A 12,768-nucleotide genomic window follows, 5' to 3' on the forward strand; every position below is an offset into this window, starting at 1 on the left:
ATGTTGTTGCTTTCAATTTTGAAAACCAACAAAACGTCAACGACTGAATTTTATATTTTTTTATTTTAGTCGTCTTGACTATGAAATTATGTTATAAATTGTTTAGTACCAAAGCGCCGTATTTACAAATAATATTATTAAATTAAAGTGTTGTTCTCAACATTTATAAGGTAGTGTGTTCCCAAGCAACCAAAAGTCGCGTTTTTACTTAACTCCGAACTCCGAAGTTCACATTTGGCTGAAAAAATGTTTAACGGGAACTTCAGGTGACTCTTGTCGCGTAAAAGTTACTCAGGAACTTCTATCGCCCTTTGAAAGGATAAACTATCGATAACGGAACTTCTAAGCGCATTTAATGGAACTACTTTCAAGAAGGTCGATAATGTTCGCGTAACATTCTAAAACGTACCATTAAGATACTTGAAGGTGTTTTGAAGAACCTATATGGGAATTCTAAGCGACATGTCAAAAATGTCTTTCAAGAAGGTCGATAACGTTCGCGTAACATCCTAAAACGCACCATTAAGATACTTGAAGGTGTTTTAAAGAACTTATATGGGATTTCTAAGCGACATGTCAAAAATGTCTGTCAATTTCATGTCATGGTATTTGTTTTGTTTATATCTGTACTGATATTTACAAATGGAATTAAAGATTTTTTCGAATTTTTCTTATAAATGTTAAGATATTCGAATAAATTTTTGATGATGCGAATTATTGTTATTATTCATATTGTGTACTGAAAAAGTCCTTCAAACGACATAAGGAACAAACTATTGACCAACCTACCCGCATGGAGCAGTATTATACAATGACTATATTCTCATTATCTTCTTCCCGAGACACACAAAAGATTACATCTATAGTTTTGGATTATTAATTTAAGATAAGGCTTATCATATTTTCATGCAATGGAATCGTTTGGACGCACTTTACGATACAGGGAACGGGTCGTTAAGTAGAGTTACCATTCAATTTTTTTGTTTTTTTCTAGACTTTTCTGGATTGAAAATCATACATTAAATCTTCAGTTAATCGTTCATATCAATTATTTCTGACGCTACAGCGTATCTTTACAAGATCGTTTTATGATCAAATTGAAAAAAAGTAGACGATTCGTGTTATAGTTTTTCAGAGATTTTATTATTTATCAAAATAGGAAGGTTTCTACCAAATTATTTACATTTTTATGTTATTTTATACATTATTACCACCACAACAACCTTCGCATTAGTTTTTGATAGTCTTATAACAATATTCTACCGCATACATCTCTAATATAAATAAAATCTTTTCAGAGTGCTTTTACTTGATTGTTGCCGATAGAATTAAAACTTCTCAGTTTTGTGAAGACTTGTGTATATTTCACGAAGAAAAAGAATTACAAAATTCCTGCAACAGGAGCACTTTTAGGTTAGATAGTCTTTAGAATATTTTACAAATTACTTACTGTAGTAGCTCTTCGCTATCGTGCAACACTTTTACGGGCAACTTAGAAGAAGTCTGTTCGTAGGAACCTTTGTATATAATCGTTTTAATTAGTTTTAAGCTAGTTTAAGTAGATTGTTCAATTTTACCTGTCCTTGTACGTTCTAGTCAACAAATTTAGGTTAAGGTTTTCTAGGTTATCCAATTTGCACGTAGATCCTATTTTTTAGTAATATTTTTAATTAATTTCAGCTAAATTCAATTCACTGTATAAGTGCTTACCAAATAGGAATAAAAGAAAAATAACAACCTAGCAACTTTAGAATAATTAATTCGGATTTTTATAAGAAAGCTTTCTAACTGAATCGAACACGTTTCACTCGTTTCGCCTTCTCCAGTTTTCTTTTTCTCCACACAGTTCGGCGGCCGGTTCGCTTGTTCGCCAACGGTTGTCACGGCTGACGTTTGTTGTCGACAACCAGGGACGGACTAGGCTCGCTGGTCGACGTGGCGCGCGCAACACTCCCCCCTTCAATGCACCGAAGATCCATCTGAGTTGCATTTCCTCCTACGCCGACGTCGAGCACCGCGAGTTTGACGGATGGTCGCTCGTATATACCTTTAGCGGTCTGCACTGTAGCCCACCTGACTTGCCCATCTGGTGCTACATTAGTGGCGATCACTCGCCCCTTGGGCCAGCAGTTGCGAGGAAACCGTGCGTCAACAATGATCACGATGTCGTTGACCTTGATCGGCTTCGCTTCAGTGAACCACTTCGCTCGACGAGTCAGTGAAGGGAGGTAGTCATGCAGCCATTGCTTCCAAAATTGATCCGCTAGGCTTTGTGACATCCGCCAGTTCTGCCGCAATCGGGTGGGGTTGTCATCGAAGCAGGTCCACGGCAGCATTCCATTCGACGACCCCATGATGAAATGGTTAGGTGTCAGCACAGGAGATTGATCGTCGCCAAGAGGTATTTCCGTCAGGGGTCTCGAGTTGACGATACTTTCCACCTCAATGAGCGTACTCCGCAGCGTTTCGTCGGATGGCAGACGACTCGGAAGCAGCTTCTCCAGGTTCTGTTTGACCGTCCGAATCAGCCTCTCCCAAGCTCCTCCCATGTGAGGGGACATAGGAGGGATGAAGTGCCAGGTGGTTTGAGATGAAGTAAATTCCGCTACGATCCTATCGTGGTCCAATTGTTCGAGTGCGGCCTGTAGCTCCTTCTTGGCCCCTACGAAATTCGTACCATGGTCGCTGTATATGGCGACTGGTACTCCCCTCCTGCCCATGACGTTGCGCAGAGCCATGATACACGAATCAGTTGTCAGTGAGTGCGCGACTTCCAGGTGGATTGCCCGTACGGTCAGGCAAGTGACTAAGACTCCCCAGCGTTTCTCCGTTCGGCGGCCTATGGATACCGTCATTGGGCCGAAATAATCCACCCCCATGTGGCTGAAAGGTCGACTGTAGGCCGCTAGACGAGCAGGCGGCAGATCGCTCATCAGCGGTGCTTGTGGTCGAGCTCCTTCGTTCTTGCAGGTTTGACAGCTATTGCGGACCGACTTGTAGACTGCCTTGAGGTGAGGAATGTAGAAGCGTTGTTTCAGCTCATTTACGATGGTTTCGTGGTTCTGATGCAGGAAGCGTTGATGGACGTCCAGTACGATAAGCCGAGTAATATGGTGGTCTCGTGGCAGAATGACGGGATTGGCGATGCTGCTATCGATGAACTGGCAAGCGTTGGTTCGTCCGCGAATCCGTAGAATCCCCTTTTCATCCATGATCGGACAGAGGCGGTAGAGGGAGCTGCTTTTGGGAATCGGTTTTTCACACGGTTTTTGGAGCTTCGTAGACAGGATGGCGATTTCCTGCATATACGTGCTCCTTTGGGCCACCTGGTAGAGATAGCTCTCGGCCATGATGAACTCATCACGGGAGAAAGGTCTGTGCGCCTTCGGAGAGTTTCGGAAGGACCGTTGCATATTTTTGATGGCTCTGAACACATACGCAGTAGTTTTCAAAAGGACTGTCCATTTGCTGAACCGGCTAGCATCGATGATCGGGTCGAAAGCCTTGAAATGGAGATGTAGATGCGGACGAAGCTCCGTATCGGTCGCCTTCACAATCTGCGAGGTCGTAGGCCAGTCTTCCTCGGGGTTTCGAAGAAAATCAGGTCCGCAAAACCATCTGCTGGATGCACTCAAGTCAGGACATCCCTTCCACTTGGTCCCATCATCCGCCACGTTCAACTTTGTGGGAACCCACCGCCATTCTTTTATCTCCGGCGACTCCAGTATCTCGCTGATTCGAACTCCTACAAACTGGCTGTAGCGCCGGTGATCCGAATGCAACCAGCACATCACGTCCCTCGCATCTGTCCAGAAGTAGCGCCTTTGAACCTTTATCGAAAGAGATGCCAGAATCGAATCCGCCAGTCTGACTCCAATGACAGCCGTCTGCAGCTCAGATCGCGGAATAGATAGAAATTTTAGCGGAGCGACCCTGGTTTTTGCTCCAGCTAGCGAACACTCCACGGTACTTCCTTCTTGGAATCGCAGATAGACGACGGCCGCAAATCCATTCTCGCTTGCGTCCACGAAAGTGTGCATTTGTACGACGGTGTTCTCTCCTGCAGAAGTTGCGATGCGATAGCAGCGGGGAATTTTCACGTTCGAAACTTGAGGGAGAATCCGCAACCAGGTCAGCCATTTTTCGAAGTGACAGTCGTGAATTTCCTCATCCCAGTCGACGGACGCTCTCCAAATCTCCTGCAGAAGGCTTCGAAGGAACATGAGGAAGTGGCTGATCAACCCGAGTGGGTCGAACACCATCATCAGGGTCCGAAGCACTTCACGCTTCGTCGGTCGTCTATTACCAGCCAATAACTCAGCGTCATGGCGGGCGGATACCTTGTATGTGAAGTAGTCGGCTTTCGTATCCCACCACATTCCGAGCACTTTTCCGGTGGTCTCCGCTTCCCCTATGCTCAGATTCTTCTCGTTGGTCCCTTCTCCGTCAAGCGCAGCAACTACCGCCGGTGAGTTTGATATCCAGTTCCGCATCTCAAATCCACCGGACTCGTGGATCTTCTTCACGTCCGTAGCTAGCTGGATTGCTTCCTCCTCCGTTTCGGCACTGATGAGCATATCGTCCACGTAATGCTGGTGAATGATAGCGTCGACCGCATTCGGATATTCCTGCTCGAACTGCTTTGCGTGGGTGTTCTTGACGTATTGGGCGGTACTTGGAGAGCAGCACGCCCCAAAGGACATTACTTGCAGCACGTATACGCTGGGTGTAGCGTCATCTGGATTCTCCTTCCAAAAGAACCGTAGGCAGTGCTGGTCCTGAAGTCTCATCAGGACTTGGTGGTACATTTCCCTGAGGTCACCGGAAACAGCTACGCGGAACTCCCGAAATCGCACCAGAACTGAAAGAAGAGAAGCCAGCAGGTCGGGTCCTTTGAGCAGAACGGAATTAAGGGATACTCCATAACAGCTTGCAGCTGCGTCCCACACAACCCGTATCTTTTTGGGCTTGTTAGGGTTGACTACCGGAAATATCGGAAGATACCAGACTCGGTTGTTGGACATCTCTAGCTCTTCCTTCGTTAACTTCCGTATGTATCCTTTGGTCAGGTACTCTTGCATTTTCGCATTCATTGCTTGCGCAAGGTTTTTATCCTTCTGCATCCGTCGATACAAACATTCCCATCGCCGTAATGCCATCGCTCTACTGTCCGGAAGCCGCACGTTGTCATAACGCCACAGAAGACCGGATTCATAACGGCCATTCTTGCGTGTCGTCAGCGTTGCCAGGAGTTCGTTGGCTCGTTGATCGTCTTTAGACAGGAGCAGTTTTTCCGGTTTGCTGATTCCGAGGCTCTCCAGAGAGAAGTACTTTTTCATGGCTTCGTGCAACTCCTGGTCCGTATCGGTCTCGCACTGGCATAGCTGAACGCTGTGATGATTGACATGGCTGACATCGTCGTTCGTTTTGCAACAGCACCCGTAAATCATCCATCCCAACCTAGTTTTGACGGCTATGGGCTCGTTTGGCTTGCCTTCGCGGGATTTCATCGCATTTCCCAGACTTGCATGATCCAATCCGATGAGGAGTCGCGGGCTGACTTCTTCGTAAGATTCCACCGGCAAACCTCCAAGATGCCGATACTTCTCCTGCAGCTGAGGAATTTGCAGCGTCTGTGGTCGCAACTGCAGACTCCTAACAGTGTGAACTTCGTGAAGCGGAAACTTTTTTGATGGATTTAGGATGCTTGAAATCTGGAAGTTAACCTTCTGTGACAGGCTCTCCGTTCTGTTCGCACCACTGGTCCATCGAAGACAGAGGGGTTTTGTGGGTCCTTGCACTCCAAGTTCGTCCGCCAGACTCTGTTCCATCAGTGTGAGTTCCGAACCGTCGTCTACAAAGGCGTAGGTTCGAATCGACTTTGCCGGACCATGTAGAAGAACTGGAACGAATCTGAACAGGATTTCGGACTGTCCTTGGTGTACGTTGCAGCTGGTATTTGCTGGAGCTTGAGGAGTTGGTGTTGAAGGAGTAGCTGTTGTGGTCGTCGATTTCCTTGCTTCGCTGTGTAGAAGAGAGTGATGCAAATACGTACAGCCATTGACACCACACGCTTTTTTCTGCTTGCATGGACCGTAATGTTTGCGCAGGCATTTCCGACAAACGTTGAATTCTCGTATTACCGCCCATCTGGAATCGTAGCTGAGCTCCTTGAACCGTTTGCATTCCGCCAATGATGAACAGCTTCCTTTACATCCGGGGCATGCCTTGGCGAAGTCTTTTGAAAAGGGTTTGTTGCTCCCTTGAGCGACCGACGGTTTCTCCGATTGTTGACGGTCTTCTTCTGCGTGATGATTCAAAAACCCATCCTTTTTCGAAGATCTAAAACGGTTATCACTGCCAGCAGAAATTGAAACCGCGCTAGCATCCTCGGCGATAAAACGGAGCCACGAGCTGAAGTCCAAGAGATTTGGGTTGAGTGTATTTCGGGAATTTCTTGCCCAGTCTAGCTTCAGCGTTGGCGGCAATCGTTCCACTAACTCGTATCTCAAGGAAGCGTTGTAGATAAAATCCCCAATTTCGCATGCTTCCACCGTCGCCACCAGATTCTCGACACTGAGGGCGAATTGGATCACCGTATCCAACCTTTCGATGTTAGGAGACGGTAATGCCCGAATCTTCCTGACGATAGCCTGAATGATCGTTTCTGGTCGTCCATACAACATCTTAAGGGTGTCCATAACTCCCTGTACGTTCGATGGATGGAGCATGCGGCACTTGACTGCCTCTAGCGCTTTTCCTCTAAGGCATTTCCGCAATCTCAGCATGTTTTCTTCATTCGAGAATCCGCATAGCTGGGAGGACGAGTTGAAGATCGAAAAGAAAAGCGGCCAATCTTCAGGATTCCCATTGAAGTCCGGCAGATCCTTGGACACGGCTTGTCTAGCGGCCAGCTGACTTCTATTCAGCCGGTGGGTAGTATCTCCGTCGTCGAATCCGATTACGGGAGGTATCGATGGCCGTGGCTGTAAGACTGGAGCAACCGGAGTAGATCCTTGCCCAGAAACAAAATTTAATCCGCCGGCGAAGGTTCCGGCTACGGGGGGCATCGGTGGCTGCTGCTGCAGGACTGGAGCGACCGGGGTAGATCCTTGTCCGGGAATGAAATTTAATCCGCCGGTGAAGGTTCCAGTTTCCCTACGTTCCTCTTGTTGCGCACATACACCGGGTTGAACATTCGGACGGCATTCCGGTTCCCGCTGATTTGCAATTGTTTCTTCAGGGAAATTTGACGGAGTAGTACGACGACTCCGCTGGTCTGCCGGTGGAACGATCCTTTCCGAAAACTGCCTCAACATTTCAACAATCGTCTTTGAATTCCGTCTAGGGGCCGACATTCCTCGTTCTGCGCCAGAACCTTTATTCAAAATCGGGCGCGAGACCGCATTACTGGAATTCATCACCGGGACAGCACACGCCGGTGGTGCTCGGCGATCTACAGCTAGCAGTTCGCGGAGTAATGAAGCGATCTCGGATCCATCATCGACCGGTTGCTCTTGATTTGAATTCTCGAGCGCTTGGGGCTTCGACGAGTTGCACAGCACTGGTTCGTTTTCCGGTCCTACGTCGACGAGGCCTGAATCGTCGCCACATTTCTCCGTATCCTCTATCCACTGCCGAACCTTTGTTGCATTCTCCAACATCGAATCCGGATGGCTGACTAGAGATGAAGTTTCGCTTTCCAGCTCCTGAAGCAGGCTGTACTTCTCCTCCAGGTACTTCAACTGGCAAGTACGTTCTTCTTCCAGTTTTTGTAGCTGCAGCTCGATTCTCCTTTTCTCACTTCGCCTACTTGATTTCCCGTACGATTTCACCGATGCTGTGACGTTGGGGGGTGGATTTTGTTGTTGTTGATTCTGGTTGGGCTGCTGGATCTCGGGCACACTTTTCGCTGCTGCTCGGGGGGTCCTCACCACGACTACACTTGCGCACCCGGGGCACGACCAGCTTATGTTTTCCACTGACTGACTCACTTCGACACACGCGAAATGGTACCACCAGTCGCATTCGTCGCACTGTACCATGGCAAAATTATCAGGCTCATTACATAGCCCGCAACTGCTGACTGGATTTAAGCGAACGCGGCGAGGGGGGTTTCGTCTGACAGGGACTGATATTCGTTTACTTCTAATCTTAGTTGCCTTCTTTTGTACTTTAGGAATGGCTTCAGCTGTGGTTCTCACCGTTCCGGTAGCGTTTACCTGGTGGGTCGTCGTCTCCGAAGGGAATGATTCCTCCGGATGGTTTCCGCGATTTACGACCTGACGGCCAACATCGGTTAGCATACCTGGCGCACTGGCGAAACGTCGCGGCTGTACCTTGGGGATGGCTCCTTTTGCAGTGTTTACCATTTCGGCTGCGGTTACTTGTTGGCTCGCCGTCTCCGAAAGAAATGACATCATCGGATGGTTTACGCCGATCGCAACATGCCCACCAACATTGGCTGAGCCACCGGACACACTGGCAGGACGTCGTGACTGGGAGCCTTTGGGTTGACTTGCCATTCCAATTTATTTACAGAATTTTGTAAATTTGTTGCCGATAGAATTAAAACTTCTCAGTTTTGTGAAGACTTGTGTATATTTCACGAAGAAAAAGAATTACAAAATTCCTGCAACAGGAGCACTTTTAGGTTAGATAGTCTTTAGAATATTTTACAAATTACTTACTGTAGTAGCTCTTCGCTATCGTGCAACACTTTTACGGGCAACTTAGAAGAAGTCTGTTCGTAGGAACCTTTGTATATAATCGTTTTAATTAGTTTTAAGCTAGTTTAAGTAGATTGTTCAATTTTACCTGTCCTTGTACGTTCTAGTCAACAAATTTAGGTTAAGGTTTTCTAGGTTATCCAATTTGCACGTAGATCCTATTTTTTAGTAATATTTTTAATTAATTTCAGCTAAATTCAATTCACTGTATAAGTGCTTACCAAATAGGAATAAAAGAAAAATAACAACCTAGCAACTTTAGAATAATTAATTCGGATTTTTATAAGAAAGCTTTCTAACTGAATCGAACACGTTTCACTCGTTTCGCCTTCTCCAGTTTTCTTTTTCTCCACACAGTTCGGCGGCCGGTTCGCTTGTTCGCCAACGGTTGTCACGGCTGACGTTTGTTGTCGACAACCAGGGACGGACTAGGCTCGCTGGTCGACGTGGCGCGCGCAACACTTGATAATTATTCTAAAAACGACCCACGAATTGATATTTAACTCTTCAATCTCTCTTTTAATATATTTTAGAATTATTGTTTGAGTATTATAATTTTTATCTCATATGAGATGTTTCATTTCAAACCACTTCTTCGATTTTTTAATCCTGATTCACGCTTCTTCATTTACGAATAATAAAATCGGTTTTTTTATTTGTCATTTCTTTTTGGTTAAGATTTCTACCTTAAAAATACTCCTAGTGGTAATTTCCTAGCAAAAAACACCTTTAAAATATGAATCAGTTTTTTCCCTCTAATTTAATCAAGTCCGAAGACTGAAATCGGGTCCTAAACAAGAATTTTCGAAACTTCGTTTAACATTTTGTCTTTTAAAATTTTTTTAATTTTATGATGAAACAAAGAATTCGAAGCAGTTATAAACAAGATAACACTTGACGATTTTGCTATTGATGTTCAATTAAGAAGTAGTTAAAATGCATCAATAAGAAAAAAAACACCTCGTAGTAAATCCTCTACAACAATGCGAACCTCTTGTTCTGACGGTGCATATTTCTACTCGCGTAGTTTCAATGAGATATTGTGTCGCCAGTCCAGCGCTGTAAAATCAGTTGAGCGACAATGGATTTTTCTCAGAGTAGGTAATTTAAACCTAACGTCGGAAGTAGTGCGCTGGAATCGTACGGTGACCCGCCATCCAGCGCACTACTTCCGACGTTAGGTTTAACTTACCTACTCTGAGAAAAATCCATTGTCGCTTAACTGATTTTACAGTTTTTCCCTGTAACGACAATATTCGAAGAGATAGAATAGCGCGATAGAGGGCAACTTAGCGGCATCCGATTGGTTACGGCTATGGGTGACGTTTCCGGTGAATAGTACCCTCGGGTGTATTTCGCCATATTTTTTTCTGAATATTAGGCCTAAAAAATGATAAAATTAAATTGTTATATGTACACTATAATAAGACATGTAACAATAAATTACCAGTATGTGGCGATACCGAGAAAATCTTGGTACTCAAGGACAATCATCAGAGCACCAAAATGAAGTCTGAAGATGCCGTTATTGGCTCTGTGCACCGTAATAGAATGCGTAGGAGAACGGTTTTGGATTCGCTCGTTTCTTTCTCCCTTGTTTAAATATAACCGTTTTTCCTCATCGGAAACCCAATGATCTCGATAAGGAACATAATCATACACAAAACCATATCCTCTTCTTCTCTTGAGTATTCGATGGTGTCCGCCGACCAGGACATCAGCCAGCAACGATTATGCGTCGGATCCTGGACATGGACTGGGTTCAGATTAATTTCCTGCAAAAGATTAAAAACAAATAAGTTGAACGTTTACATTACAAGAACCAAAATTTTACCCCAAACTCCAGCCGGTTGCTGATAGATCATCTACAATCGATTCCTAGTACATTAATTCCAGCCAGTAATATGTGTTTGGTTCTGTTGATGTTCGCTTGTGTGTTTGCCTCCTTGAAGGCACCTCCAGCCGAGTGCTGCTGCATGACCTACACCCAGTCAAGTGTGTTGGAGCTGTTGCTTCTCTGGCGTTTGTTTTCCGGAAATTATCAGGATACTTCTTTCTTCAGGATACTTGTTTTCCGGAAATTATCAGGATACTTTTCCAATTCCCTTTTGTCCCTTAAAGAGGTAAAGATTTGTCTGGCCATCTTTGTTGGATTTCAGAAGACCAAAAAGGACACCTGCTTATTTCTGACCGACGCACAATTCTTGCGGATTTCGGATTCTGTGCATCGTGGTTTTCTTGGGGTCATTTTGTTTCCTCCTGTAAATTGATATTCTGCTGATAATCACGTTTAATTTCAAGTTGCACATGTACCATCTCCGATTTTCGACAGTACCGATGATAAACTGGCGGTTTGGATATCGACTGAAAACAAGATTTTAATTTAATTGAAAATATTTAAAGAAATTGTAAACATACCACTTGTACAGCGCAGGTAGGAGCCTCGTTAACAGATCCGCTTTTCGAGACCTTGTTCCAGAAAAGCGTGGAACGGGTTTCCATTCAGTTGGCCTACCTCCTAGTTGAAAGTTCCCATGACTTCAGATTCATCCGGTGGTTATGGCTTTTGGGAAATTCATGTCAGTTCCCTGCTCGACCTTGGTGACGGAACCAGTGTAAGTTATAGTTCCGAATGAAAACGGAATCAAGCACCAACTTTCGGAATGTTGCGCGTGATGTCTAAGGCTTTGACCGTCTTTTTCGTTAAACGCTCCGGTCTGTTAGAGAAACAAACAAAAAATAGGAGATGGGGAAGAAGAATTGAAATAAACACAATACATACTTACGGCAGGTGCGCCGGTCATCGGGATTTTCAATGCGGGTTTTCAGTAGCTGTTTGCTTGCTGGATTTCGGTGTTTACTGCAATTGAAATTTGGTGCCTAACCTCAATCTTCCTTGTTTTCTGCATTAGCGCAGTTACCGCTTCGCTAAGCAGGATGTTGACACTGACCTGCACTCTTGACCGTAGAATTTGCCCTGGTTCACATATGGTGGATATCATATCCGGATCTAACACGTAAATACAAAATAAGCCTATAGTATGCTGCGACATTTTTTCGGAACTTCTGCACCACTTTGTTTTCATATTGCGGTGAACCTTGGTGTGTTTAGACCTGGAAAAGATATTCAACAACATTAAAAAACAATTCATGCTTTAAAAACGGCTTTAAACTTACATTGAGGCTGATAATTTCAACAAAAAATGCACACTTCAATTATTTGAAATCAAAACACATGGATTTTGTTCGACTGGTTGTTGACAGCAAAGACACACGACACACTCAGATGTATCCTGAGTTTTAATTTTAAGGATTATTACCCGTATCTTTCAAAAATATTTTTTTATCATTTCAAGCGAAGACACGTGAAAAATGGAAAAGTTAGTTGAAAATAGAATGATTTAAGAACGATTACTCTAATAGTCACTATTCTTGTAATCAGAGCTGAATAATATCAACGATTCAGTGTATGATATTTGGCTATGCGGGGAGGACGATAATAATCATTGTGTAAACCGTATAATATATGGTGTGTGAACATGGAATTCATTGTTTTTTCATGGTGCAATTCTATTCGGGCAGTGAATTTCGTTCGACATCGAAAGCTTTGAGCATCACAACGAAATTCATTGTGCTGCTTAATTGATACTCATCACGGTGAGTATCAGTTTCAAATGATTATCTGAAATCTTGCAACTCTGTTTCACATCCCGAATAGAATTGCACCATGAAAAAACAATGAATTCCATGTTCACACACCATATATTATACGGTTTACACAATGATTATTATCGTCCTCGATACCGTGAATGCACATTAGAATTCATAGTTTTTGACCATACATTTCATCGTTTTGACGAAAATAACCATGAAAAAGGGGTATTGTTATGCAGCGTGACCATGAAAAAAATGGCGATTTTCCATACATTGAGAAGCCCAAAAATATAAAGTTCATGGTTGAAACAGCTTCCAATTTTTCAAAGTAAAACCATGAAAATCCGATGATTTTCATTGTTAAGCCGCTGTAATAAAAAATTTT

At 44.2% G+C, this 12,768-nt stretch overlaps 1 protein-coding gene across 4 annotated transcripts; it reads right to left on the bottom strand.

The window, feature by feature from the left end:
- Nucleotides 1-877: 877 nt before the first annotated feature.
- On the bottom strand, nt 878-12,107 carry LOC129745371 (uncharacterized). Of its 4 annotated transcripts, none has more exons than XM_055738405.1 (8): nt 11,907-12,107; nt 11,681-11,843; nt 11,512-11,589; nt 11,148-11,446; nt 10,564-11,093; nt 10,177-10,504; nt 9,922-10,112; nt 878-9,788 (listed from the first exon to the last, which is right to left on the bottom strand). In XM_055738405.1, the coding sequence occupies exon 8, from the start codon at nt 8,523-8,525 to the stop codon at nt 1,881-1,883; it is 6,645 nt and encodes a 2,214-aa protein (XP_055594380.1). In that variant the 5' UTR covers nt 8,526-9,788; nt 9,922-10,112; nt 10,177-10,504; nt 10,564-11,093; nt 11,148-11,446; nt 11,512-11,589; nt 11,681-11,843; nt 11,907-12,107; the 3' UTR covers nt 878-1,880. The 4 variants fall into 4 exon arrangements, with proteins under 4 accessions (XP_055594380.1, XP_055594379.1, XP_055594378.1 ...); XM_055738404.1 differs by having other exon boundaries at nt 878-8,632; nt 8,691-9,788; nt 11,512-11,843; XM_055738403.1 differs by having other exon boundaries at nt 11,516-11,843.
- Nucleotides 12,108-12,768: the final 661 nt, after the last annotated feature.

This window comes from Uranotaenia lowii, chromosome 2, assembly GCF_029784155.1.
Source record: "Uranotaenia lowii strain MFRU-FL chromosome 2, ASM2978415v1, whole genome shotgun sequence".
Lineage (NCBI taxonomy): Eukaryota > Metazoa > Arthropoda > Insecta > Diptera > Culicidae > Uranotaenia > Uranotaenia lowii.

Excerpts from the sequence above, each read along its gene's own strand:
- LOC129745371 (XM_055738405.1), bottom strand. The coding sequence starts at position 8,525 with ATGGCAAGTCAACCCAAAGGCTCCCAGTCACGACGTCCTGCCAGTGTG.